At 42.3% G+C, this 27187-nt stretch overlaps 2 protein-coding genes across 6 annotated transcripts in view; one reads left to right on the forward strand and one right to left on the reverse strand.

Moving 5' to 3' along the window:
- On the forward strand, positions 1 to 23338 carry TMC5 (transmembrane channel like 5). Of its 5 annotated transcripts, none has more exons than XM_039560466.1 (24): positions 1 to 82; positions 6613 to 6774; positions 7319 to 7503; positions 7876 to 7980; positions 8725 to 8814; positions 9568 to 9667; positions 10243 to 10333; positions 10654 to 10902; positions 11047 to 11198; positions 11734 to 11878; positions 12420 to 12575; positions 13116 to 13282; positions 13592 to 13670; positions 14052 to 14149; positions 14279 to 14416; positions 15814 to 15909; positions 16488 to 16563; positions 17161 to 17294; positions 18458 to 18631; positions 19025 to 19103; positions 19434 to 19526; positions 20601 to 20702; positions 20994 to 21039; positions 22674 to 23338. In XM_039560466.1, exons 2-24 carry the CDS (start codon positions 6701 to 6703, stop codon positions 23054 to 23056), a joined length of 3012 nt encoding a protein of 1003 aa, XP_039416400.1. In that variant the 5' UTR covers positions 1 to 82; positions 6613 to 6700; the 3' UTR covers positions 23057 to 23338. The 5 variants fall into 5 exon arrangements, with proteins under 5 accessions (XP_039416400.1, XP_039416403.1, XP_039416402.1 ...); XM_039560469.1 differs by lacking the exon at positions 22674 to 23338 and adding an exon at positions 21618 to 22163; XM_039560468.1 differs by lacking the exon at positions 18458 to 18631.
- Positions 23173 to 27187, reverse strand: part of GDE1 (glycerophosphodiester phosphodiesterase 1) — a 5874-nt gene continuing 1859 nt past the window's right edge. The window contains 4 exon segments of the mRNA XM_039560471.1: positions 23173 to 24188; positions 24585 to 24796; positions 25395 to 25487; positions 26170 to 26275. Of these exon segments, the coding sequence (XP_039416405.1) occupies positions 24041 to 24188; positions 24585 to 24796; positions 25395 to 25487; positions 26170 to 26275 (559 nt within the window). The 3' untranslated portion in view covers positions 23173 to 24040.

Genomic DNA, 27187 nt, shown 5'->3' on the forward strand with positions numbered 1-27187 from the left:
GGGCGGGGCGGCGGCTCCGGGGCGCCTGGAGCGGGAGAGCCGCGGCCGAGCAGCCTCTCCTGGCGGCCGGGTCGGGAGCGAGGTAAGCGGCCGGGACGGGCGGCTCTGGGGCTCTGCGTCCCGGAGAGGCTGGGCAGGGCCGGGGGCTGCAGCGAGCAGCGCTGTCCGAGCGGGGGCTGCCCCGCGGCGGGGTGGAGGGCGGGTTCTCCGCGCACCGGAGCGGGAGGAGCCACCGCAGCCCTGGCAGGTGGCTGCCGCTTCCAAACGGGCGCTGCTCGCTTAGAATGATGCAGCCGTAAGGGTCGGACTGCGGGTATGGCAGGGATGTACTCGGCTTCTGCTCTCTGAGAGGTGAATAACCACCCAGCGCGGTGCCCAGAGCTCGGTGTCAGCCCGGCTGCACGAACGGCACGAACAGCCTTATCGCCCCGTTAGTCACACCCGAGCTTCCTCTGCCTTCAGTTGGAAGGGCTGGTCCCATGGGAGATTACCAGCCACAGTTCTCTGAGGTATTTAGCCAGTGTCGCTCTTCACTCTGAGGTGTGGCCCCAACCTGGCTGGGGACACAGCCTAGAGCGTGACATTTCGCTTTGGGTAGGTTGCATGTCGGTGTCTGGTAGCCAGCGAATGGATGTGGCACTGTATTGTCCAAGGCTGTGAGTTTTTGTGTTACAATAGGTAACGGGAATTTGTATTAAATAGGTGGGGAAAATCTCGGGCTTCAGTATTCGTGTTCTTTGTGGTCCTTCACTCTGTAATTCCTAAAAACACACAGACTTACTATTTAACCTACAAAGGCTGAAACGTTTCTATGCAGAGTACTTAATGTACATCTAAAAGCCAAATCTTCATGTCCTGGATTTTATTGCTAAGTCGCTGTCGTTAGTAATGCTCTGTTAGTACAGCAAACCTGTAAGCAGTGGCACTGCGCGGGGGCTGTGCTGATTTCTGCTTCCCCTGCCCCAGTGTCGCCGCTGCCTCCTCTGCCAGCCCTGGAGCCGCGGCAGCCTGGCCCTCCCTGCTGTGCGGGCAGAAGCAGCCCAGAGGCTCCAGAGCCGCGTTCGAGGAGCGGCAGCTCGGCTGCGGCTGCGGGTCGGTCCCTGCCGTGCGGCACAGCCCGAGTGCGGGGTAAGGGTACAGCAGGCTGCAGGCGCTAAGGAATGTGGTTGGAACGGCACCTCTTCTGGGCTGATATGTCAGTACTGCACCCAAAGCAACTGGTCTCTGTGGATATAATATTGCTGTTAGCAAGAATTTTTCCTGCTCTCTTCTAAGTCCGTGAGAGACTTTTCTCTCTCACAGAAGATATTCGCAGAGTTTTGTAAACCATGAGCACGTGCAACCTTGGAAAAGGCTTGTTTATGGTACAGTAGAAAAATATTTTGACAATGGATGTTTTAGGATTTTAGCCAATCACCCCAAGGGGTGGCTGATCCTTTGTCCCATTAGACTATGAAGAAAAAGTCTATAAAAGAGTTTTTAAACTCATTAAATAAATCAATCTTGCTGCACAATTCCTGCCTGCGGGATCTTCTCTCCTCCTCCCTATGGCTGCGGGACACGGTGATATACCCTAGGGCATTTTAATAGATCTCTGATTTTTTTGAGGTTCTTCTGTTTAGTTTTATGTTTAGTCTTTCGGTGCTTTTTGTTTGATTGGTTGTTTTTTCCCCCAAATTAAGTTTGTCAGAAGGACTTTTAGGCTATAAAGTGATAAAGTGCTGAGATGGTGTGGTATGGCTCTGTGGGCAGGTATAAGAGAAACTAGAACTTTACACTGGTGTCCCCTTCACGTTTTGGTGAAAAAGTCTCTTATTGTGACTTTTACAGTCCATAGGTTGTGTGTGTTCATTGTAGAATAGACTCCTAGCATACTAATATGCTACATTGGATTTTAATGGAGCTGCATTTTGTTTGGGGAAAAAAAATATGTTCAGTTTATGTGAAATTATTTGTCAAAAAATTTGAAAACTGAATATAAGGATTTTGAAGAGTTAGGAGAAACCTGTGACAAAACTGGTTCTCTTCTTTTGACTGGTTCCCCCTAGCCATGTTCTAGTTTCCTGGTATTCACAATATTCTGACAAATAAACTTTTTGTTTTCCCTCAGGGTCCTGTTAAATGTTGCTTGTGCAAATAGTAACAAGACAAGAATATCCTTAACAGGAAGTTAAACCAGAAATTACAAACAGAACAATGCCCTTTTTCAGTCCAAGACCTTTGAGTGTATGTAAGCTCCTATGTGTTGTCCAAAATAATCATATGTGTAGTCTTCATAAGCTTTTACACTTGCACTGGTGAATGAGACTCCTGTAACTGATACTGCTCATTAAAGTACAATTTGCAGGTGGAAAGAGGATAGGTATCCATTGCAAGTGCAGAATAAACAGAGCTTTCTTTTAAGGCAAAATATCAGAACTCTTCTAGGAAGCAGTATCTTCTAATGGACCTGCTGTGGTGGGCTGCCTTTCCACTGAAAGCAGAAAATTAAATTCCAACCAGGTACTCAAAATTCACTTCCTTCCTTTTTTTGTAAGCAGTTATTTCCTTCAAATACAAGTAGCTGGAAATATTGGTTAATAGAGTTTAAAAACTAGTTTTGCAAAGCAAGATTTAGTCCCGCCAAATGCAGAGAATCTGACAGTCTGCAGTTTGGGAATTCAGTCAGAAGGCTGACTTGCACTGGTATGAAATGATTCTTGCTTCAGCCCCTTTTTCCGCATAATGGTCAGACTATGAGCTAGGTAGTGTTTTTCAAGGGTTAAAGAAATAATGCAGTGTTGTTTCTTATTCTTGCTAACCTTACCTCTCTCTGCCAGGTCTACTGTTCTTGCTCTTCAGTTCCCTCTTTCTAATTTCAGTAGTTGTAGATCTCAGTCCTTACGATTTTCCCAATGAATTAAGTTTGCACTTGTTGTCAGAGTTAGGAGAATAAAAGCAACAAAGCAGTAAACACAGAGAATTGCTCACAAAGCAGTCTCCAGGGAAAGGATTAGATCATTCAAAGTCATTGTCATATGTACTTCAATCCATAGGAATGGATCTGTGGGGCCTTTTGGGTGGAGAAGCAGGGATGTGTGTGGTAGATTAGGGAGAGTACCGTGAATTTCACAGAATTAATGAAATATCTGAACTTTCACCCACTTCCTTTAAGCAAAAACTGTAAGTGCCTCCTCTTTATAACACTTTACTGGACACTAAAATTTAACTACATATTGTAGCTTTTTTTAGATGTTTCTGGGGCATGTTTAATAAAAAAGGTTTCTGAACTCAGGTGAAGAAGTAGAATCCTGCTTGAGACACTGCAAACACAAAGCGGTCCTTCTTCAAAAACATTGTCTAAGCAACCACAGGTGATAGAAAGGATTTAACTTGCAAAGTGGACATGATGAAAATACTGTTGTCTTACTATATTGTGGGGGAATTGCAAGCGGAATGTTAAATGGAGGGGATAAGGCAAAAAAGTGAGTAAGTGTAAAAAAATGGATAGAGTTAAAAAGGAGCAGAGCTCATGATGCTGAAGAGCAGCTGGAGGCAAACTGACACTTTCCTGCTTCCTTCTGCCTGGCTGCTTTCTGGACCCCATTCTTACTGGGAACAGCTGAGGTATAGGGAGGGTGGGATCCAGATTCTGGTAGGTTCCATTGCACTATAGGACTAGGGAATAAATCCATTTGGGCTCAAGATCCAAGAAGCTGTTGGGAGAGACAGCAGCATGTGACTGTAAGGGGGATGCTGTCGCTCTCCCTTCTCCATTTGTTTGTCTCTCCCTATGCAATAGGGAGTCTTTAGTGCTGCTGCATGTCATCTGTCTCTGGGAAGATCATTTGTAGCAGAGGCACCATTTAGATTGCTGAAATTGAATTCCAGTAGCAGAGTTGATGTTGGTTCCTGTAACTGACCCTCCTGACATCAATAGAAACGCAGTGGGAGGTGGCTTTGTTGGTGCTCGTTGGGTACTTTGGCAAGATGCCATAAAGATAAGTGGCTTTTGCTTCCGTGTATGATTCATGCTGGTTACCTTGCTAATACATCAATTAGAGATGAGCTTTTCTCCAGTGTAGTGTTTGATTAGTGTCAATTCACAGGCCCTTTAGATTTTCTGAGAGGCTTCCCTGGTTTGTTGCAAAAATGTGGAAACTGTTGGGACTGACACAGTGGAAGAGTGGTGATCAGTACTGGAATCCAGCTGCTGATGCAGAATGTAAAACTCTGGCTTGTCTCTCAAACTCACTTTTGGCTTCCAGAAATCAGTCTGATTTTTTCATCATGAAGATGTGTGGAACACATTAAACAGGACAGGGATTCATGAATAAAACTTCAGTAATGGTGAAGCCCTGTCTAGTCATACCCTACAAAACTGGACAATCTTTAGAGAAGTAGAGCACATTCAGCCTCCTGAATCACTTCTTCCATGAGTTCTGTTCTCTTCGTTCAACATTATTAAGTTATCTATGATGTAGTTCTGGAATTCACTATTTTTATTCCACTTCAAGATGTGTGTAAATAGGATTTACTTTAAGAAATCTTTTTTACTGAGGGATTACAGGTAAGGAGCTTGATGGTCTAAGTGGCTTTCCTGAAGCTTGATGCCAGGACAAAGTGCTGTTTTGGCAAGATATTAATGTTTGTTATGTTCTACATGAGGATTAGTGTCTATAGCAGAACATTACCTGCACAGGAAGGGATGAAACTAACCTGGAATATTTTGTCAAGGCTGTTGGTCTGTGATGTGAAGGGAGTTATTTTCTGGGAAAAGATCCAGAAGTATGAGTCTGCACTGCTTGGAGTTTACTGGTCTGTATCATTACTGGGTTGAACGATTTGAGCAGAAAGCACACTCTCCACAGGTCTTCTAACTTGTTTACATATCAATGGTCATTAAACCCACTGATCCTAAACCCTTCTGTACTCCAGAGAAGGTGCACAGGGTTTCTTTCAGCAAGATTAGTTGCTTGCTGAAATCCAAAAGCATAATCACCAAATGAACGCCACTCTGCAAAGGGAAGATTTGTCAAGATCCTGCATTCTGTCTTTCACAAATGACCTCTGTCCTCCAGCTATATTCTTCCTTCTAAATAATTTTTTAAAAGGGAAAACTAAGTCTAAATGTCGTATCTTTTTCTGGAGCTATGCTTTCTGCATTCCATAATAGGTTGAAAAGAGGAAAGAGATGGTTTACTTTGAGCATTACCTGCTTTGGGTTCTTTCCAGTGAGCTGTGACTGGTCAGAAATGTATAAACTGTCAGATTTGAATTTGCCTCAGCATACGCAGAAAATTTATTTCAAGTCCTTAAAACTCAGTGAGTGGAGAAAAACCAGAGTGGTTTCAGATGCTGGGGTCAGTGTTTGACTGTAAATGTCCCTGTGGACTTTCATAGTGATCCTGGCATGCAGTGCATCATAAGACTCAAAGAAAATAAAGTGGACAATGACCAAGCCAACAGAGAATCTATCTTGGGCTTTTTTGAGTTTCTGAGGAAGCCTTTATGGATAAGCCTAGAGGTCTTTCAAATGAGTAAGAGAAAGAAGCTGTATTTTCCAGATGTATTTTCCAGCCAGGCTGATCTGTTCCTTCTGGTTGGTTGATGTCAGTGAGTTGGTTGATATGGATGGCCGATGTAATACTTCCTTTGGTGCAGTAAAAATCACAAATAAAATCTACTGCAAATGAAGAAGTTTGTTGAGAGTCTACTGTTAAATGAGATTCAGCTCTGCTTTTCTAGGAATGGAGCTGAAATAAAAATAGGGTCTGATGGGTTTTGCCAGATGTGCCCTTTATCCTTTATTTTTCCCTTCCCTGCTGTGGAATAGCTTGCCAGCTTAGGAAAATTGCATGGTGCCTTTAAGAACAAATGCTAAAAATAGTTTCCATTTTTATTTTGAGTCTGAGTTTTGATTAATTGTAAGAACTGCCTGTTTAATTTGGATTCTGTTTTTCAAATGTAACTTTCCCTTTTTACTGACTCAGGAGGACTCCCGCTCAATAAATTCTGACCAAGTCTGGCTTGTTTAAGATTAAAATGGAGCACTCTGTGAGAAATCTAAATGTAAAACCAGACCTATTTAAGGTATCGAGGCATTAAATAATTGCAAGAGCCCTCATTGAAAATGAGCCTCTAGATGTTGTCAGCTCTGTACAAAGCCATGGTCCTGCAGGTCCCTTGTTCCCAGCTAAAGCCTAGATATGCACTGCTAGCAAGGAACAGGGCAGGCTTCACCTCCTCTTTGATTTTGGAAATGTAGTGAATTTTTTGGAGAAAATTTGTGTATTTGGCTTTTATTGTTTAAGGAGGAGAGGGAGAGCTTTATTTTTTTCTGAATGTTTTGACATGCTTCTAAAGCCTGGCCTCATTAGTGTTGGGAAAACTTCAGTGGCATTGCAGTTCCTTAGGTTTGGGGAGACCTCACTATAGAGAAATATTAGTTCGTATTTTACCTGAAACTTCAGGTGGGCCCCAATTTCCTGATGGTAAATGGCATGAATTTCAACCACTGCTGATTTATATTGTTTCGTGTTATTTGTTAGGAGAATAGCAGAGTCTTCTAAGTTGCTAAAATGGAGTTCCTTCCTTTTAATTTTTATGTACCTGCATCTATTTTGTAATCAGGTCTCTAATCAGTCTTCCCATTAACATATTAATGAAGCAGTGGAGACAAAAATAAGGAAGATTTCATCCTTCAAACCAAGGAATTGTCATGTCTTATCATTACAATGAAGCCTTTGAAAATCCAGACTACCACTTCTCTGAGACATTGGAAATTGATAGAAGGTGAGTTTATTTAATTTTGCTGTGTGACTGTGCCATAAGAAATAAAATCGTTTATATGCAGAAGAAACTACTTCTCTGGAGGTTTAATTTGTAGATTTATTTTGATCCCTCCTTTATGCTTTCATTCTCAGACAAATTTTTAAAGCTGTTACCAGGAAGGCAGCATTCAAGGGAAATGGTGTGTTTATTTTCTACATGTTGGATGAATTTCAGTTAAATGTATTTATGGCATAATGTTGTAGATATTTTTTAGTTCCAGTAATTTTCACAATGGTCTATAACCTTGGATATCTTTGTTTTCCAAGCAGGTATTCCTGTTTAGTAAGAGTCTAAGCTAACTTCAGGTAGAGAAAAGTTTTAACCTTCCTGATTCATTTGATGACCAAATCAGAATTATGATGTTGAAGTTCTAAATACAAACTACCTCTCAGTATCAGAGTTTGTTTTATAACATACTCAAATTTGATGCTAATAGGTAGCAAATTATTAAGGATAGCAATTGAGGGTTTTTATGACAGGTTTTTCTTTTTTATTGCTTACACAGGGGGAGTTCTCAAAGCAATCCATTCTCCCACCAAACCCCTTACGATCCTTCACTGCCCAGTTGCTATGGAGAAGGCAGAGGGAGGGAGCAGAACTACCCTGTGGCCATCCCCATGGCCTCGCTGGGAGCTGGCTCTGAGTGCAGCCAGGACCTACCGAGCACAAGTCCATATGGAAATTTCACAGGTATGGAGTTTCTCGTGTGACCAGCTCAGAGAATCACTGGAACAAATCACAGTTTGCTCCATCCTGAGGGAGCCCTGCAGCTCTGCAGAGCTCAACTCTGTATATAGTTTTAGCTTTTTTTTTTTCTTTTAAGCTGTTCAGGTGTTTTATTAGCAAATCTGTCATTAACAGGTCAAGTGATATTGTCTTGTATGGACTGAGTAAGTTTTTGAGTACTAGGATGTACTTTGGAGTGGAGTATGGGAGTTTTGTTACAGGAATACGTTGCTGTGCTGGCAGTAGATCTGTATTTTGTCGTAGGGTTGGTATTCTGTCTCTGTAAATAGCCCATAGCAGTTTGCAACTTTGTGTAACTCTAATTCCCTTCGACAGACAATCTTTCCTTTGAGCCTGAGCCAGAACTGAATTACACCCCACAGTCTACCTTCCATCTGCTGGATTATCCCTATACCCACAGAATTTCCAGTGGATCAGAAGGTAAGGATTGTGGTGCATCACAATAGTGCATGTCAGTCTCACCCTCCATAAAATAATACTAATAAATATTTTAAAGCCTTCTTGTTCAGGCATGAATATCTTCACACAATAGAAGGAGTCATCAACAGGGTCCTTCCACACCAGAGAGCTGAGCTCCACACTGGGATGTGACACTGGAACTTGCCATTAGCTTACTGGGAAGGCTAGTCAAGGAAAGCTGTGGCTAAACTCATCTGTGTCATGGCTGGAAGGCAGATGCTTTTAAGGAGTATAGTCACCTGTGTTTGAATAAGTGGATGAAAGGAGGTGGAGAGAGCAGCTGCATTTTGGCCCCAGGAAATGGGAGTTTGGCACATATAACTTACTCAGCATGATGTAGTGGGAGTCTAAAATGATCCCCCTGAAGGCAGTGGAAGGATTTTAAAAGAAAGGCCTCATCTTCTAGGAAGAAATGAATAATGAATTGAATAATGAATGTGTGCATTTATGAATGGGTTAGTTGGAGTTCTCCATGACAGCTGAAGACTGGGCTCAGCTCCTCTTTTCCAGCGTTTATCTGAAAAAGTGGATGCAGTTGTCAAACATGACATGACCAGGAAAGAAGTGAGTGGGGGAGTGTGTTTGCATGAAGTCAGTGAGATTGAAGGGTAGACTTTTAACGTGTTCCTGTGAAAGTGAAACTTGAATTTCTTAAGTCAAATTGTCAGGACTATCTGGGCTTCCTAAAGAATGCATGTTATTTAGACAGCTTCATTCGGAGACGCAACCGAAGACCACCTGATGAGATCTTCATTACTTCTTCCATGTTTGAAACAGATCCAGCGTGCAGTGAAGGTAGGGGTTTGGAGAAGGGGTTCAGTTTATGACAGTGTCTGCTACAAGGATGGTGTGGTTGACACAGCTCTCAGTTTCTCACCAGAGTTGCATGTACAGCCCTTCTGTGCTTATGGGGACAACTTGGGTTTGTGTTACACTAGTGATTAATCTTTTATACTTTCCTAACACACTCAAATCCCATGATAAATGAAGTGCAGTGCAGTATGAATGTGTTAAATTGTAGAAAGAAATGCTAAGCTCTTTATTAGAATTTGTTTGACCAGCTAATGGATTGTTTTCAGCCACTGTGTCTGGAATTAGCATCAAATTCCAGCTATGCAAAAGCAGCCTGATTATCAGGTCATACAGGTGTGGCTCTGGCATAGGTAGTGCTAAGTATGGGCACTAACATCAACTAACATTACAGAAGAAATAAAGCAAAAGTTTAGCTTTCAAGTCAATATGTAGCATCATAGAAGTGTAACTATCAAACACTGATCAAGCAATGGACCAGAATCTTGGAGTTGTCTCAGTATTTTATTTTCCTTTATACTGAAGCTATGTCTGTGAACATTCTTGTACTGCTTGCTTGCATCTGATTTAGAGTTCTGAGGGAACTGAAGATATTCTGGGCACTATTATTAAGTCTCAGAGCTTGCTCACCTTGGTAGCAGTGTAAATGGGGGATGTTGTTATGTGCATTTCAGGCTGTGTATAAAAATTACTGTATTCTTATCCCCAAATTTTGTTTTTTGCATGGGTTTGATGTAGAGGAAGATTTAGTTGGAAGTCTTGCAAGTATGTCCATCAATGAAAGGATTAAAGCAATCCAGAAGCTTCCAGAGACCATGAGAAAAAGGAGAGAGATCAGGTAAAAAAAAAAGTTTATCAGTTCAGTTTTATAAACTTTTACTTCTAGCAACATCTAGCTATCAATTATGGGCATTTTCCGTCTGCTGAGCTTTGGTTTGTCACTTTATGACAAAGTACTTCTTAATGCACTTAAAAAAAGTTAATGTCTTGCAAGAGAAAATAATTTAATGATGGAGATAAGAATCCCTCATGGTAATATAGAACAGATTATCAAGGTCCTGGGATTTGATTATAAATTATGACCTGAGATTTATTTTCAAAGGAAATTTGGATGTTGGTCTTCGAAAATGGAGAAGAGACCACATGGTCTCAACCATTGTTTTGTCTCCTCACAGAGTATATTTAATTTCTGCTGCCAGTATAAGTTAGTGGAGGGGTTAGAACACACTGTCAGAGCAGTGACAGGAGCCATGGTATCAGCTAATATCAAATGAATCACTAAGAACCATCTCCATGTTGTACTAATTCTGTTCATGTGCACATGGGTGAAACTGTGTTTGCAGCATCTCCTTAGGCTTCTTGATTCAGTTACAACTCTATAATGATTGTCACCCCTGCCCTGCTCTTCCACAGAAATAAAGTTCTTAAAGAAATAACAAAAAAGTCAAGGCACCGTGGTGCTCACCCTTCCTGCTGTACACGGTGTCTGCAGGGAGCAGCAGTGGTAAGTGCCAGAAACTTCTGTCAGTCACAGCAGAGCAAAGCACTCCAACTGCAATGTTATCACTGTCTCCAGAGCAAGCTGGTGTCTTGCTTCATGTTACTTACCAAAGATCCAGGTAATTGCTGCAGTGTTCATTAATAATGACTTGCACTGCAGTAGCACTTAGGAGCACCAGTTAACCATCTTATGGTGCATGGAGTGGGCCAAATCTGTTCTTAACATCAAAATGAAACAGTAATATTAAAATGAGAGGCTTCATTAAGTGAAATTGAGTCCTGTTTGCTTGCTGAGATTCATCTCTCTCCTCTTTTTCCCTTCAGTCATTTCGGCGATTTGGAAATACTCTTTCAGAATATTTTCACCTACTGCAGATTTGGCACAAGGCTCTGAAGATCATTGGTGCTGAGTTTGGAACAAGTGTTCTTTCTTACTTTGTTTTCTTGAAGTGGCTGCTAAATTTTAACCTCTTCTCATTCCTCATAAACTTTGGTTTCATCACAATTCCTCAGTTTCTTGCAGCAGAACCAAATAACCTTTCATTCACGGGCCTGGAGCTGCTCACTGGAGCTGTAAGTATTTAAAATTAATCACATTTGTGATTTCATGATAAGGAATAGAACAGCTCCCACCTCCATTAACTGGTCTTCAGATGATTATTCTTTCCACCATGGAGGTGACAGCAAATATTCTGAATCATGTCCTTGTCTTTTCAGGGTTATTTTCAAAAAACAGTGCTCTACTATGGCTTTTACACCAATGCTACAATCAGTAAAATAGAGAATGGTCCATCTTACAACATGCAGCTGGCCTATATTTTCACTGTTGGAACATATTTTGTCATCTGTTTTCTTATCTTGTTGTTCAGGTAACCTGACCGTGAGTTCTTATTTCTCTTATATCAAGTAAAAAAATTGCCAGACAATAAAAAACCCCATCCTGTCAACAGTTAGAAGTAATAATTACTTGAGTATGTTTCTGTAAGTCCTTCTTTACAGGTGTAGAGTTTAAGTAGAAATTTCTGCTTAGAAGACAGTCTCCAGAAATCAATTCTTTATTACAGAAATTAAAAATAACTGCAAAATAGTAAGGGACATACAGAGAATCCCAGTTCAAAACCAGTGAGTACTGTGATCCCCTTTTGTAAGCTGTTGTTGCTAACATTGTTTCTTGTTGATGTGGCCTTCCAGAGGGAAAGATTGTCAGCAACCATTTTGAGATGGAAATGGTAGAGTTCCTTACATGAAAGTTTATTTTCCACATTGTCATATGTGACATGCTCTGACATAGGTCCAGTAACCTTGGGATGGGATGGAAAGCTGACAAATCTCCTTCCTTGCCCTGCTGTACAGACCTGATGAATTTCCCTGTTACACATCTCACCAGTTTTATTTTAATTGCAGCATGGCAAAATCCTTCTCCAGGAACTTAGTTAACCCTCAGGGATACTCTGGGAATGCCAGCAAGCTGCTCTGCACTTGGGACTTCAATATAACTAATGAAAAAGCTGTGAAGCTGAAACAAAAGAATCTCAGCACACAGATAAAGGTACAAACCACAGGAGGTACAAAACTAAGGTGTGTGAGTCGTTCTGTTGGAGACTTATTTGTGCATACAAATTTGTGTGTGCACATAAAAGTTTCTGGCAGAGTGACACGAGTGTGCTAGACCTGTGCCTGAGAGACTTAAATCTTCCTGCCTTCCTGAGTTTCATTTGGTCTGACCTCCTGGAAATGGCTTAGCTACTTGTTTTCCTTTTGTCTTTAAGCTACATATAAATATTTGTGTGCTTCTGTTCTATTGAATGAATCTCTGTGACTATTAAATATTTGCCAAACATTTCTTCAGGCTTTTTTCCTTCCTGCTATTTAACCATTTTATAAACAAAAGGCAGGCTGAAAATATTATCTGTGGAACTTGACTTTTAGGATAGGAACACAAAGTTGCCCAATAAATGTTCCTAGGACATTACTCTGCCCATCTTCTAGAGCAAAAATCTTTCACTCAGTTTCTCAAGTGGTTCCTTGAAGCAAGTTTTGCCTTATGCTGTTGACTAAGAACTTTTTCATTAGGAATTGTTTCTTTGCAGGAAGACCTCACTGAAGTAAACAAAGAAGTTCTAGATTTTTCTGTGATGGAGAGAGTTCTTCGTATTGCTATTCACCTTCTTGCTTGGGTTGCTTCCCTGGGAACAGCAGCAGCTGCTTGTACTGCTGTTTACTTCCTCTCCGTTAATAACCTCGAGGTAAAGGCCAGAGTTTGCATTTTTCCACGTGGGTATCTCACATGAGCACGAGCACTGCTCTGTTCACTACGAGGAGCACAGGGGAGCAGAGCTGTTGTTGCTGCCAGTGCAGACACAAATTCTGCTGCACCTAAAGAGCTGCTTTGCAAGGCCCACCCCACTGGGGACTATGGCAAGAGTGTGGGACCTGAGGAGTCTGAGCAAATCTCCCTTCTCTCTCCAGCAGCTGCTTGCCTGGGCCCATGGTCAGCTTAGGGACAGTGCATCTGGTGGCCTGGGGACAAACAACAAGAAGCAGGCCCAGAAAAACCTGCCCCTTCTTCCCTAGGAGCTGCATTTGAGCTGGGGCTCCCACTCTGGGCCCCACATAATGTAGGGGAAGGGGAGAGGGTCACTGTGCTGCTGGTCACGGGCCCATAAAACATGACAGTCTCTAACCTGAGAGCAGCTGGGGGCTTCCCTGTGGACACACCTTGAGGCAGCATTTTGGTTAAGGCTCTAAGTTTGAGTTGTTTGATTATGGTTTTTTTCCTCTCTAAGCTGTTTATGAAAGGGCATAGAAATGACCTAGAGGGCCAAGCTGCCATGTTGGTGCTACCTGTGATTGCTTCTCTCCTCAACACATTGATCCCATTCTTCTTCTCCTGGCTTGGGCACCTGGAGAGGTTTCAGACTCCTGGACAGCACATATATGTCACTATTGCCAGGTATTTCTTGCTGCCACCTCTTTGTGCTTTTGGCCTGAAGTTGTCTGAGTTCTTTTGGATACAAAGCTGTGGCTGGGTGGTGTGGGGGCCTGTTAAGCAGATGTTGTGCCAAGGTTGTCATGCCCAGCTCCCCTTCTGCCAGGACAATAGAACAATGCCACACCTGAGCTCCCAGGAGAGCTCCTGTTAATCCTGGCACTCTGCAGTGCCAAGAGGAGGTAATAAAGTGTGACCAGTGGTCACCCTGCCATCACTCCCTCCAGGTATGGACCAGCTGTTGGTGCAGTTACTGTTACTTCTTCTTTTTAGAATTATCATCCTGAAAATGTCAGTTGTTGGAATACTGAGCTACTACTGGCTTAACATTGTGGCTACCTCAGAGTCGCAGGTAACGTTTCAAAACCACAAATCTCTGACTTGCAGTGCCAGGTTAGGAACCACTCTGATAAGAGACTTCAGCTAAGAGAGGTACATGTGGTGTCTTGGGAAGCTGAGTTTCCTATCCTAACAGTTTTTATTAGCAGCTTGAGAGAAATGAACTGTAGGAAAAAATGAATGGCCCAGCTCAGGTCTCAGCTGGCTGGCAGCATTGTTCACTGAGAAGTCAACTATGATTTGCCAGGCTGCTAGAATATATTTGATCAAGATTTCAGATCTTTGATCAAGTTTCAGATGCCCAAGCATCTGGGAACAATATTTCAATTGCATGATTTTTAACTTCTAGGTATGATTTTGTTTTGTTTTGTTTTTTTCCTTCTGCTTCTTAAAGTGCTGGGAAACTCTGGTTGGCCAAGATATCTATCGTCTTGTTCTAGTTGACTTCATATTTTGTTTGCTTGGCTCTTTCTTTGGAGAGTTTTTACGAAGGTGAGTACTACTTTTCTAATCTCGTTTTCCCTCATTAACCAAAGATATGATCTGCTTTCTCCATGTGAGAAAAGCCCGGCAGAAGCGTGGCTGTGGCACCTCTGAAGTTTCCTTGATTTTCCCCACCAGGCAGTCTCTGTGTACATGCCTGGTGCATATTGCTGCTCCTCCTTACAAGGAGGCTGGCGTGTCCTTCTTCCCTTTGGAGATGGAAACACATGCAGGGAGGAAGCCACATTCTACTCTCATGGATTTCCTGAGAGTGAGGTGACAACCTGTTGTCTCAAGCACAAACCCATCTTTTCTGCATATGCATGGACACACCGCTGCCTTTCCTTGCTTTGTCCCCCACTGTGATTTTTTCCCCTCTTAGTTATGTCACTATAGTGTCCACAAGTTTAAAATCTGATTTTATCAGTCTTATTAAGCACATAATGAGTCTCTCAAATGTAGAGGTCTGCAGCATGATAAGTGAGAAAGTATTGTGGACTGGATGTGGATACAGCTCAGCACATAAGGAAGAAGTCAATCACTTCTGACATTTGCTGTGTGAACCTTGCTAGTGCCAAACATTACTTATGGCTTAGGCAGTATTTAAGTGCTTGCCAGCTCTACAGAGCAGTTAGGTTCCTGGCCATACTTTTGTGTAGGAGATCCATTGTTTGTTCTTTGCCCATAATTTGAACAAGTTTGGTTTACAAGGTAGGACTTTGTTAACTTTCTGTTAAATGAATACAAAACAATGTTGGGAAGCCCTTGAAGATTTTTCCTCCACGGCTCTTGCCAGTGTACTTTAATCCTCCTGTTCTCGTTGTGTTCAGGTAGGAAACCACCTCCCAGCAAAAGGTCGAAGAACTAAAACTGCAATGTCATGTGATGAACGGCCTCCCCTAAGCTGGGCACGTAGGCCTGTGAAAGGTTAAAAGTACAATTGCTTGTATTTAATATTTTGTGTTCAGAGTAACCTCCTGAAAGCCCAGCTCTGGTGATGATGCAGTTGATAAGGTGGTATCAAGATGTGATAGTTACCAAAATCTTTATTGCCCTTGCTACAACAAGCAAAAAACTGAATCTCCCCAGCTCAGGAAAAATGAGGTGACTAAAAGTGATTGTTAGTCCTCAGTAGGAATCCTCTCAGTACTTGCTTATCTGTCTGTTTCAGCTCCTTGCAACCTCAGTTAGTTTGAAGTAGGATGTACTCAAGGATAAGTTGAGTATCTGTCTTTCATTAATTTTTTTATTGAGGCTGAAAATTCTCAGGACATGAAAAACTGTTAGAATTTTGTACTGAGGCCCATTGATATTTCAGCTGCTTAAGCACAAGGATATTTGTGCTTAAAGTAAGTAACAAGTAGTTACTGTAGTATAGATATGTACTGATACAGTAAGAAATCCTTGTTGGTTTTTTATTTCAGCTGTGTGAAATATGTACTAGGTCTTATTTCAACCCTGCTGTGTGTTATGGGAATTCGCTTATTTCAAGTTGTTTCATTTTTGCTGTGCTGTCCAATGAATGAGCTGTGGCTGCTTTGCATGACACTAATGCAGCCTCTAAATAATTTGCCACTGATGCTTGTATTCAGGTCATTTACAGGGATTTTTACAGAGGTCTTTATCATTTAGCAAATGCTGTTGTGCAATAGTTTTTGTTTCCCCCCCCCCAGAATTATTGGAACTACAGTCTGTGTGAGCCTGGGGCCGCCAGAATTTGATATTGGACGAAATGTTTTAGATTTGATCTATGCACAGACTTTGACCTGGTAAGTGTTAAATTTACAGCCAAAACTTCATTTGCACTTAGAAATATCATGGAAAATTCTTATTCTGATGTTTGTGGGTGCTTCCCAGAAAGAATGCCTGGGAGATGACCTGTTCAGTGCCTTTGGTAAGGATTGTGGCTTGCCAAAGTAATTATGTGGGCAGTAACAATAACTTCAGTCAGTAGTTTACCAGGTTGCCACCTGGTCTGGGAGATACCTGATAGGTTCCTGCAGGAGTATCCTGGAGTTATGTTTACTTCCCCACTGGGTGATGTTCTTGTTGAAATAGTCTCAGCATTAAATGCTGGAAAAGATGCCTTATTTCCAAGAATGAATATGTTACTCTAACTATAAGAGAGTTCTGCAGATCTGTACGTAGATATGTGTGTTTGAAATTGCATATTTTCCAAGGTGCACTTACTGCTAGAGGATCAAGATTAAAATAATCACATTTCTAAATAATCCCACACTATCTGTATATGAAAGTATTGTGGTATTTTTCTGCTTCCAGTGCACGGAGAAGTGAGTGGTGAATAGTGAAGATGTAACTTTTTTCTCCAATAAATCCTTTCTTGTAGGATTGGTATCCTGTTCTCACCTCTGCTGCCTGGTATCCAGATGATAGCATTTTTAATAGTATTTTTTGTGAAAAAGGTAACAAACTTTACATGTATTCATTGTAAATAATAAAGTAGTAAAATTAAAGGCTGGGAAATTAACAGTGGACAAGTGTCTATGTCAATATAGACACTCAGCCTGTAGCTGTGATTTTGGCTTCCCAGTTACTCCCCAGCAACTCCACTCTGCCAAGTTATGTAGGTGTAAGCAGAGGGATTCAGCTAAAGATCATGGTGGAAGTGTCTTCTTTTCAGAATTCTTTGTCTCAGTAGAATGAGCACATGATAAGTTGTTTGCTGGGTCATGAAGCAGTCTGTAGTGCTGAATGTAGAGCAAAGCTGTATGTAGAAAGATGGATTCAGACTTCCCTGAACCATGAGTTTGCATATGCTGCAAAGGCAAACTCTACCCAAGAGAGTTCTGAAGAACCCATCAGAACCTCATTTTGCCTCTTACTATTTTAAGACTATATTCTTGAAGTTTTCTAAAACTAGAGTATATCTATCAAATTCACATAAAAGTTGTTCTTGGAAACTTTTGATAGATGCTATTCCAGCAATTTCAGTGGGATCGGCGTAAACCAAGTTGAAGTGGCAGGTAACAGCATTCCAAAGTACCTTCATCTCTTTAAAGGTCAGTCTGATGAGGAATTGCCAGCCCCCTCGCAAAGTCTGGAGAACTGCTCAAATGATGACATCCTTCCTGTTCCTGCTGTTCTGTCCTTCCTTCCTTGGAGTCCTGTCTGTCGTTGGAGTCACTGTCTGGAGGTATGGAAGAGCACTGGCATTCAGGCCTTCTAAATTATGCTGAGTGACCTGATACCAGGCAGAGAAGTCTGCATTTCTCTATAAAAGAACTTTTATTAATTGGTGGTGGAAAGTTTCAGATGCTCATGAGATGTTCTGTATTCTGAAAACAAGATTGAGCTTGGGAGAATGTGGCTCGCTGAGTAACTTGTCCCATGAGAAAGTGGGTGGAGAAACAAAGTTGCACTGAAGTTTTGGATTCCTATTTAAATGCATCAAATTTTACTTTTCCTCCTCTTCCAAAAGATTCTGTGACCGAGTCCTGGCTCCTGGACTTACTCTGGTTACAGGTCATACTGGGTCTGCAGCAGAGACAGGCCTGGGAAAACTCAGCTGAGATCAGCTTCTGGATTATTTGTGAACTCCAGAGGCTCTTTCTGCAGGCAGTGCTGACCCTGTAATAATGCATCTGGGTTGTCACCAGTATTTTAAAGCTGCTTTGGTTTTGTGTGTGTTACTCTGCTCACGGGAAGGAGGGCAGCATGGATATGCCTTTCTCTTGACAATTGTCAGCAACGTGATTTCAATATTTAGTGAGACAGGTGGCAACACATGAAACCAGATGGGATGAAAGCTATCAGAGCTATCATTTCCAGATGGCAAGTGGGAATTTCAGACTGTCTGGAGCGGTTCAGTTTCAAAGCAAACCCTTTCCTATTTCAGTCTACCTGAAAATTAATTTAATTAGGAATTAAGTTAATTCCTATAATGGGCTGCCTTATTTCACCACATTCTGTTGTTACTGAAGATCTGCAGTGACTCATGTCCCTGAAGGCAAGGTGAAATGATGGTTCCCTGTGGTGAAATGTTGAAAAAATCCAGTTTTTCAATTTGCTGTATCATGTGTTACAGTGATTGACATGTTGCATTTAGGTCAAGATTGTGCTCACAGGGCTTGGTACTGATCCATTGCAGCAAGGGCTCATCTCTCAGTGCACAGGCTGGGGTGGGCATTTAATGGCCTGAGAGGGACACAAGTTAACAGTGAAACACAGATCATGGAAGTACCCTGGGAGCCCAAAGACAGCAGAGGGCTGTAGAAAACTGATGTACAAAATCAGAATATTAACTAACTCACTGGTTAACATACAAAGCTTCCAGTAGCTGTTTTTTCACACTTTCAGGTTAAAACCTTCAGAAGGATGTGGTCCTTTCAGAGGCTTGTCTTCTATGTATGCTGCAGTCTCTGAGTGGGTACAAATACTGGAAAGTTACACTGCCTCGAAATGGGTAGTGTGGATCTACCACAACTTAATTACAAGTGAACTTTTCTTCTTCATCCTCTCTAGTATTGTACTGTAAGTATCTGCTAATGAAAAGAACCAGAAAAAGGCCTTAAGTGGAAAAAACTGGCAATGACAGAGGCATTCTATGTTATTTCGTTATCCAAAAGGCATCTTGTGTTGTTGATTCACTCAAATGTACCTCTCATCTTGAATACAAGCCCATAAATGTTTAGGTCTTCCAGGAGAATGTTTTAAGCAATTTCATGCATTTACCATGTTTTAAGCAATTTTATGTGTTTGCCATTCCTTGAGTAATTGCATACATCTATTTTATATATGTGTGTGTGTGTACAGAGATGTGTGTATATACGTCTTTTAATGGGTAAAAATAAACAAGATACATTTCTATCTAGACACTGCCTAGAATAAAATGCTCATATGTTGGACCTGTTTTGTTTTGTTTAGAATTGTTACCTATCTTTACTGGCAAATAATACAAGGAAGGAAGGCCACGACCAAACGCTTACATGAGCAGATTATTAATGTAAGTTTGGCTTTCAGCTGTATCTTTTGTATAATTTGGCTTCTATGTTGATTGTCTCATCCAGCTTTGTGGGGCTGTAACCTGCTTTTCCTATCACTGTGCAGGGGAGGGTGGGAGCCCTTCCCCATGGGGGTTGCAGGGAAATCTAACTCACAAATAGAGTTATTGCGAAAGAATTCTATCTTCAAGATGTGCTGCTGCAGCTCCCTCTGTAGACAGATTGTTTTAGAATAGAAGGAATTCTTTTGGTCAGTGGTTACTTACAGGCCTTGAGTCTCTCAAGGACAATTAGTCCATTCCAGCTGATGATCAACTATGTCTTGACTACAGGCAGGAAAAGAAAAGCTGCTTCTGCTTAAAAGACTACGGGCACAGCAAAGGGCAACCCAAAGATTGTCTGCGCTGAGAGGACAAGGCCAGCAGGTCAGTCTGACTGCTCAGGTTCTGCTGTTCCATTACTTGGTACAGTTCCAGGTGCCTCCTCCAGCTGTGCAAACAGGCTGCTGGGTTGGGAAAAGTCCGTGTTTAAAACTTCATCTAAATGTTTACTACTTAACTCCAGACAGCAAAAGGATGCTGTGAAAGTTCCCCAGCTGTATGTTCCAGGCTGGAATTCAACCTGAGAAGGATAGAGAAAAGTTCTTACCCTCACCAGATATAGTTCATGGTTATGAAATTTCAAGAAAACTTTCCTAATGTTCATGTGCGGTGATGGTCACCAAAGGATTTGTCACACTTGAACCTTGCCTAGGCTAAGAAGGAGGCTGCCTTCCTCCCCTGACTAGGGATTTCCTTAGGGGGTTATGCTTTGTGGTTATTTTCAGCTGAGGTAAAACCGAGTGCTTTGATCTAAGCCCATTTTAAATCCCATACAACATTGATAGACAACTATTGTCCTAAACTTGAATTTATTTTTCAAGGCAGTCCTGCCTGCTGAGCCATCAAAGGAGTGTTAAAATGTGCACATACAGGTGCTGCCTGGTGTTTTTATTTGGCTTGAGTAAAAACTCCTTGACCTATATAGTGGTAGAGAGAAAGTGTTTGGTGGGTTCCTCTCCTTCCCAAAAACCCAAATCCCCCTGTATGACTGGCTATCACTAAAATGATTCTATAAATAAAAAACCAAATATGGATAATAATTGATATTGATCTATTGCTAACTATAAATATGTGTGTGATAATACAAATAAATACTGACTGCAAAGAGGGGAGCTGAATACGAATGGGCATTTTCTGTGTGCTGGGGGTTTTCAAACAACCTGTGGCTGTGTTGAGAGTCACGAGTGGGGCTCCTGAGAGGGAGGCTTGGTCCTCCACCAAGTGTGGATGTTCTTGTAGTTGTTAAGGTCAGATTTCAAAAGGAGATGCCAGAATGATCTCATTGTGGATTTAGTAGAAAGGCCATCTCCCTAAAACAAGGGTGTGAGCAGTGCTGACTGCAAAATCACAGCTGGAAGCCAGAACACAGACTGCTAATGCCAAACACTGTTTTTTCAGAGAAGATCCTCTTCATACCACCCACCCAGGCAACCTGCCCAGGAAGTGCCAGACTACCCAGGAAGGGCATTTGACAGAAGTCAAAACACATCCTACAATGAGGTGAGTTGGTCAAAAGAGGGAAATGTAGATTTCCCTATATGGAATCTGGGGCATGACCTAGGCAATGGGTGTATGTGGAGCAAATTCCTGTATGCATGGAAATAACTTTGAAGATTAACTTGAACAGATAGAAAAATGTGATCAGAATAGCTATTGGAACACTCATAATCACAAACCTGCTCAAGCCTTGGAGAGTATGGTTTTGTTACAGGTAACTGGTATCTTTTCAAACACAAGATAACACACACAAAGAAATCATGACCTAAACCTGCTTGTGAATTTTGTTTTCAGCATCCCTTTTCTGCTGGGATCTCGAGCAGCAGTGACTTTCCACCAGGTAAGCAACTAAGATGAAACAGAAAGCTCTTAGAAATTCAGCTCAGTAAAAATGTTTGATGTACAGACACAGCATGTGACAGCTGCATACCAAGGACACAGTGATTTAGCATCCTGTGTAAAGAGAAAACAAAATGACTGGGCTTGTGGGGTGAATATTTTCTATAGGTTGTGCTTGCTGTAGCTTGTTGTAGCTTGTTGTGGTAGCTTGGTGGTGGTGACTTCTAAAGACTGACCCCCAGCTTCTGTGTACTAGAGAGCAAAATTCCTGGGTAAATGAGACATTTTGTCTTATGGGAGCGCCCAAAAGACAGGCAAGAACTTTACATCACTTTAGAGACAGACTTCACTTTTTGTTGTGAATCTCAGAAGAGGTTACTAATGATGTAGAGTCCCTAGAACATCATCATGCTCAGAATAAAAAAAAGCTATGGGCTCTTGCGTGGTAGTTTGAGCTGTTCCATGGAACTTCATCCCCAAACCTTGGCAGATGAGGTCCCTACACAGCACGGGGCGTTGTGAGGGGGGTGCTGCTGCTCCCAGCAGCGCAGCTGACGCTGTTTGCCTTGTGCCGGGCAGGCTGGGAGCCCGGCGGGCCCCGCCGCAGCCCCGGCGCGTCCCGGGCCGTGGAGCTCGCCCGGCGCTCCAGGGAAGCGGCTCTGGGGGCGGACGGCGCCGGAGGATTCCAGCCCTGAGCACCGAGCGAGGGCACTGCCAGGCGTCTGCAGAAAGCAATGCTCTCTTGCACTAACGACTGGAAGAATCACTCCATTTTTTACCTCTTAACGGAAGAAAACAATAGAAGAACAGATGGCAAAACGCGTCGGGACTCCGGTTTATTGCTGTGCTAGGGAATACCCACCTGGCGGGGCTGCTTTGCAGCAGGGGCATTTGGCGACAGCCTTCCCCCAGGACTGGCATCACCTCGATGCAGTAAAGCTCCCTCCACAGCTGGCCACGTGTTGTTGACTAAATATAAGGAAACTTGTGCCTAAATGCAAATAAAAGTTCTGTTTAAAAAATATTTTATATCAGTTATTTTGCTTAAATGGCTTTTATCTGATCTGAACCAAACCTGGTATTGGTCAAATAAAGAGAAGGATATTAAAGTGCAGTTGTTTTTAATGACTGAGATGTTGTAATGGCTGTGAAATAACATGTGTGAGCTGGGCTCATTTTTCTGAGCCATTTTTACAGTTTATTACAGTCACTTAAAAGCAGCTTTAATGAAGCTATCAGAACTAAGAGTACTTATCAAAATTCTCATCTGTGTAAAACTACTGCTTGTAAACTGAAAGTTTACACATTTTTTCCCATAAAGGACTGATTGGAAGTAACACATCTAAGATTTATGTTTTTCATCATGCATGACTGTGAGATTTGACGCAGCTTCTTTTTATTCAGGGCCACAACTTTATCATCACCATGATAATTTTTTTTTGTTTAGCTCATTTTCTACTACTGCCTGGTTTTTTCCTCCCTTGTTGCTTGGGAAAGAGGCACATCTCTTCCTCTTGCTCATAATTTAGGCTAAAGCCAATCCAAACCCAGCCACCACAGGTGTAGAAAAAAGGACCAACTTTACACAAAATCCAAGAGCAGAGATTCAGTTTTATTGTTTCCCTGTGTGTACAGCTGTGGGCACTGGACACGGACCTGGTGTTTGCACTGAGGATGGTGACTCACCAGTGCCAGAAACTCCAGCAGCAACACCACTTGGACCTTTGGAGCGAGGGCTATTTGCCAGAAGAGCCATTTGCCCTTCAGTGGCCACATGGGGAGCACCTGTCACGCTCAGCAGCACCAGCAGAGGCCACAGCACTCGTGAAGGGGCAGGACAGGACCTGGACATAACCTACAGGTGCTCCAGGATGTGCACCACGAGCCCGAGACTGCTGAGTGAACGAATGGGAGAGGCTCTTGTCATCCTGACAGGGAAAGCAGCTCCCTTGTGCTTCTTTGTGCCTGGGCGAAGCTCAAGGTACAAACAAAAAATCCACCCCCCCAGCAGGTCATAGCATGAATCTGTGGTATTCCAGGAGTTTGGACTTACCCTAATTGGGACAATCTGCACTAATTTTGACATTTACATAATGCACTTCTGCACAACTGATAAAGAGCACTGCCCCATGAGTTCTCAGAGACTCGTTTATTGTAACTGCAGACTCTTTGAAGTTCAAGTTAAATCTGGATTACAGTTTCCATGTCCATCTGAGTACCCTTCAATCATGCAACCAAAGGCAAACTAAAAGCTCCATTTGTTCTACTGCTTACCAGCACTCTACAGATAGCTTTCTCTTCAAAATAAATACAATCATGTGCTGTGTCATTTCTTCATTAGAAGAAACAATTTCCTATCCTCCCCTGGTTCTCTTAAAAGGTCTGGAAGATAAGAAGCTACTCAAGTTTTATTTGTTAATTTTCAGAACCTTCACATCACACATGGAAAATTGGCTTTTTCTTCCTTGTCAGGACTCAGCACAGCCATCTTTCCATGCAGGGCAGGGAAACATACTCATCTTCTATTGTGGCACCATTATTTCCAGTTTCTGTTTTAAGAACAGTAATGTAGATATGGTGCTATAAATCAACCTCAAATTAGTATATACTTGTACAACAATTTAAAATTACTAATGTCAAGTTATGATTTAAAATTTTGACACCAAAGATTGCTGATACAAATTTAGAACCAACATTTAAACAAAGCAAAGGAATAGAGAATTGTGCAACAGAGAATCATAAAGCCACCTGCACAGACAAGGCATGGCCCAATTTGCTTGTCAGATCTGATTCTTTCACATTACTGTGATTTCCTCAGACTGTGTGGCCACACCACAGCTTTGGCCAGTGCACCAGAGCTGTTCCTGCATTTGAGATGTGACCACAGGCAGAAGTCAACTGCTGCTCTGCCTTTCCCAGAGCTCTCCTCAGCAGTCCAGGAGCACTGCTGGATGCCCTCGTGGCTGCAGACCTGCCCAGGAGAGCAGCCTGGTCAGGCTGGGTCAGTAGTGAGGGTCACAGTCCTCCACCAAGCTGTCGGTGATGTAGCTGCAGTCAAGGACACTTTCATAGTAGCTTTTCTCTGCAAACGTGTTCACTGTCCAGGCAACCACTTGAATTCCTCTGGAAGACCAGTGCCTCACATAGTCCCTGCAAGGAACAAAGACAGCCTGAGAGGAGCCTGACACTACACACAGCTAAGGCAGACAGTGCTGAGGCTACAACTGAGCTCTGCTCTTGCATCAGCATCGCATCAAGGAACAATGGTGTGTCACTGTCTGCAACATTGCCTTTTTCTGTTCTCTTATTGTAAACAGGCAAAAGCAACAAACACTTTTCCTCTTTGAGATAAACTTAAGACCTAACAGAAGATAAAAATTCTAATTAAAAACATAGAGGCTTAAAATAATAAAATAATGTAAAGAAATTATCAAGACACCTTACCCAACACTAAATGGAACGTTTTGATAAGCACTGTGTTAACTCCGCCCTATAGACTAACAGAAGAGAATATCTCCTGATCCATGAACGAGCTCTAACACTTACTGAGAAACGAAGTTTTTCTGTATGAGGACAGCTGAAACCCCACACAATCGCCACAGGAAACTGTGCAGGCTCCAGTCCAGAATGACATCCATCACCACATACAAGTAGTGCTTCCAGCAGGAGTTGAAGCGGGGTGTCCCATCTCCCAGGTGACTCAGCTGCCAGGGCCTGTGTGTCAGTGCTGTCACAACATTTCTGTCAGCTTGTCTCATCTGCAGGACCAAGGAGAAAACACTGTAATTCACCCAAAAGCCCAGCTGCATTAAATACAATTTTTGAGAGATTAGACACAAAGTGCTAGCTTGCATTTACAACTCTACCAGAATCCTTCTCCCCTTCCCCTCTAGATCCTTTTGTAACACTTTTAGAAAGCTGATATTTCATAGTTTTTTTTCTTCAAAACATACTAAAAAAGCACCAGCTCTTATGTTAAAAAAAATTACATAGCAGTCACGCAATGTATATAATGGAAAAAATAAATAGTAAGTAGACTTGGCAATGAGAATGAGCGAAGAGTTTTAGGAGTAACCTAGAATAAGAGGTTTATTCAGCAGGTACCTTGCACACAGATACCTGGCCATACACCTGGCAATGCACATTTGTCTGCATTGCTTTCAGGAGGGAATTGCTGTAGATTCCTATTTGCATCTAGTGAGTAGAGTGGTCTAATAAGATTATGCATTATGCTTCATTTGTTTTTAAAAGCCTTTGCAACTTGAACAACTCAAAAGTAACCTGGGAGTTTTACAGCACACCAAAATTCCCAGACAGGACTAAAAAGATAAAAAATAAACTTCTAGGAAACATCACCTTATAAACAACATCTGGCATGAAAGAACAGACTATGCTGCTGTTATACAAATCTGGAAATTCCTGGTAGAGTTGTTTCAGGGCATCAACTGCCTGCAATTAGAGACACACAGAGATGTTACACATATGCTCATATTTAATTTACACTGCAAAGTCGTTTTAGAACAATCTTAAGAACACTTCCCTGTTTTGTATAGCAAGATTGAAATAGAAAGGGAGAAGAAGAAAAACAGCATCTTGTTTATAGCATTAACACAGAAATGACATTTTGTTTTTTTGCAAAAGAATTCCTTTTCATTACTCTGTTTACAAGGAGTAGGATTCTCAGTGTTTGAAATACCCTTAAATATGTTGTGGATAAAATATTTTAGTACTACCTAGGGTTTAGCTCAAGAGGAAAATGAATTTATTCCCATATTTTGCTAGGCTAAAGAAAAATATTATTCTAATTTATATAATATATTAGTGATGGATCATTTGCATCTGCCTTCAGTAATGCAAATTAGAGATCCCTTGCTGGTTCCTCTCAGCACAGCAGGGAATTCCCTTTGCTTTGTTTCACAGCAGTGCTGTGAGCTGAGTGCAACACTTGCCCAAGCCTTGTACTAATTTTAAGCTGCAGCTTCCCAGGACAACTTTGGGTGACACAAACAGCAGACCTCACTCATATTAAAGAAGGGATTGTACCACATGGACCAGCTTGAGACCAACACAGCACCAGGTCAGAAACCCAAAGAAGGGGTGAGGGCAGGTGTCTTGCTGCAGTGAGCAGTACCTGATTTGCATGGCCTTTGACATCAAAGTAGATTGTCAGATTGTGATGCATAGACTCCACAACAGCTTCTCTCAGAGTTGGTACCTTTTCACCTTGGAACTGGCTCCTGTAGAAATGGAGAACTCACTGGAATGCAGTCCTCATAGATGTGCACACACATGGGCCTGCACATCCCCAACCCCACAGAGCTGATTCCTGACAGAGGTTGCTGCTACGCTGGTACTGGAGGTGGGATCCAATCTCACTGGCCCTGTGTCCCACCCCAAAACACCACCCCCAGTTCTTCAGCTCCTTCCCCAACTTCCACAAACAAACTTTCAGTCCCAACTGCTGCCTTCCTCCTGCTCCTACTGCACTCCCCAGCCCTGAGCCAGGAATGCAGATCCTGGCAGAACAGGCAAGACAAGCTGAGGATTCAGCAGAAGCAGCTTCACCCACCAATAAATCATCAATAAATCAGGGTGACAGTGAACAGCAGCTGCTCAGAGGTCACTGCCTGTGGAAATTCCCGCTGTGTGGCCCAGGTGATCACCCCTCCAGTGAGACAGGGAAGATACTCCTTGTGCCACAGACTCCCAGGTGGCACATTTGCAGCTCTGGAACTCCCTAATGCGGTGTCTCAGGAGCACACACTACAAGTTCTTCCTCTGAAATGGACTCATTTATGATACTGCAGAAGTTGCATTGTTATCAAATTTTTAGTAATGTATAAAAATATTTTCCCCTGCATATCCATAGGAAGGACCTAATCAGCCACTAGGGTCACAGTGAGGCTACCCAGAATCTGTCTAGCTCCTTTTCAACAGTATAAACCTGATGTGTAGAATCCCCAAAACAGTCCAGTCAAGAAATACATGTGAATTAACCTTAGAAGTAATTCCTCTAGCCAGTTCTGACACATCATGAAGATCCCAGCACCTTTAGTGTCCTGCAGTGAGTTTAGGACAAGCTTATGTAGAGATTGATCAGTTTCACATTAGATGCCTGTGGATTTTGTTCTCAAAAGCCAGCTTATCTT

The sequence above is a fragment of the Corvus cornix genome, chromosome 14, assembly GCF_000738735.6.
Source record: "Corvus cornix cornix isolate S_Up_H32 chromosome 14, ASM73873v5, whole genome shotgun sequence".
NCBI classification, from domain to species: Eukaryota; Metazoa; Chordata; class Aves; order Passeriformes; family Corvidae; genus Corvus; species Corvus cornix.